General features: G+C 43.1%; 1 protein-coding gene across 1 annotated transcript; it reads left to right on the top strand.

Annotated features, from left to right (window-relative positions):
* Nucleotides 1–420: 420 nt before the first annotated feature.
* LOC133088446 (transmembrane protein 258-like) lies at nt 421–660 on the top strand. Its single transcript, XM_061186407.1, has one exon. The coding sequence runs from the start codon at nt 421–423 to the stop codon at nt 658–660; it is 240 nt and encodes a 79-aa protein (XP_061042390.1).
* Nucleotides 661–1,289: the final 629 nt, after the last annotated feature.

Raw genomic sequence — 1,289 nt, 5'->3', positions numbered from 1 at the left:
TTTTCTGAGGAACCTCCATACTGTTTTCCATAGTGGTTGTACCAATTTACATTCCCTCCAACAATGTACAAGGTTTCCCTTTTCTTTACCTCCTTGCTGACATTTGTTATTTGTGGTCTTTTTGATGATGGCCATTCTGACAGGTGTGAGGTGATATCATCATTCTGATTTGCATTTCTCTGATGATTAGTGATGTTCCCATCTTTTCATGTGCCTGTTGGCCATCTGTATGCTGAAAGACAACTTTTGTCTTGTCTACCATCTTTCCCATTCAGAGCTCACTTTTTTTTTTTATAGGATCATTCTGGGCAGTCTCCCTGATGCCATCACAGCCTCTGCCTGAACCCCAACAGGAAGGTCCAAAGCAGCAGATGCAAACCCAGATGGGGCAAACTGGTGGATTACTCTGTGTCCAGAAAAATGGAGCTCAAGGCCATGAAGAGGTACACCATCCCAGGGAACCTGGCTGTCTTCCCCTATCTGACCATGGGGCTGTTGGCTATTGTCTGGTTCTTCACTCACTGGTACTTTGTTTATGAAGCCACCTCCACCAAGCACACTCATGATATGTACAAAAAGCTTCTCATCTCCTTGGTGACCTTGCTATTCATTGACTTTGGAGTTCTCTTCCTGTTGCTCTGGGTTGGCATCTACATATGAGCTCCTAAGGGATCCAACCAGGTGGATTCATTGAATCTTGGTTTTTGTAAATTAATTTTTTTTTTTAACTATTGCTGGAAGTGTCCCACCTGCTGCTCACAGTAAAGGCAGATGTGGAAAGAAGAAAGAAAGAAAGAAAGAAAGAAAGAAAGAAAGAAAGAAAGAAAGAAAGAAAGAAAGAAAGAAAGAAAGAAAGAAAGAAAGAAAGAAAGAAAGAAAGAAAGAAAGAAAGAAAGAAAGAAAGAAAGAAAGAAAGAAAGGAAGGAAGGAAGGAAGGAAGGAAGGAAGGAAGGAAGGAAGGAAGGAAGGAAGAAAGAAAGAGGGAGGGAGGGAGGGAGGGAGGGAAGGAAGAAAGGAGGGAGGGAAGGAAGGAGGGAAGGAAAGAAAGAAAGAAAGAAGGAAGGAAAGAAAGGAGGGAGGGAGGGAAGGAGGAAGGAAGAAAGGAAGGAAAGAAGGAAGGAAGGAAGAAGGAAGGAAAGAAAGAAATCCTGAATAGGAACTTCAGAATAAGTTTGATGCTGGTAAGCTGCCCAGCATTGCCCCTGACCTTCAGAACTAGGACCATGTCATCCTCATAGCATTTACTCAGAGCCACAGCTGCAAAGTCATGGAAACCTGCAAAGCAAGCC

This window comes from Eubalaena glacialis, chromosome 3, assembly GCF_028564815.1.
Source record: "Eubalaena glacialis isolate mEubGla1 chromosome 3, mEubGla1.1.hap2.+ XY, whole genome shotgun sequence".
Lineage (NCBI taxonomy): Eukaryota > Metazoa > Chordata > Mammalia > Artiodactyla > Balaenidae > Eubalaena > Eubalaena glacialis.
Note: the sequence above shows the minus strand (reverse complement) of the source record. Positions and strands in the feature narration are given on the sequence as shown.

What these genes read in the sequence shown, in the direction of transcription:
- LOC133088446 (XM_061186407.1), top strand. Translation starts at nt 421, where the DNA reads ATGGAGCTCAAGGCCATGAAGAGGTACACCATCCCAGGGAACCTGGCT.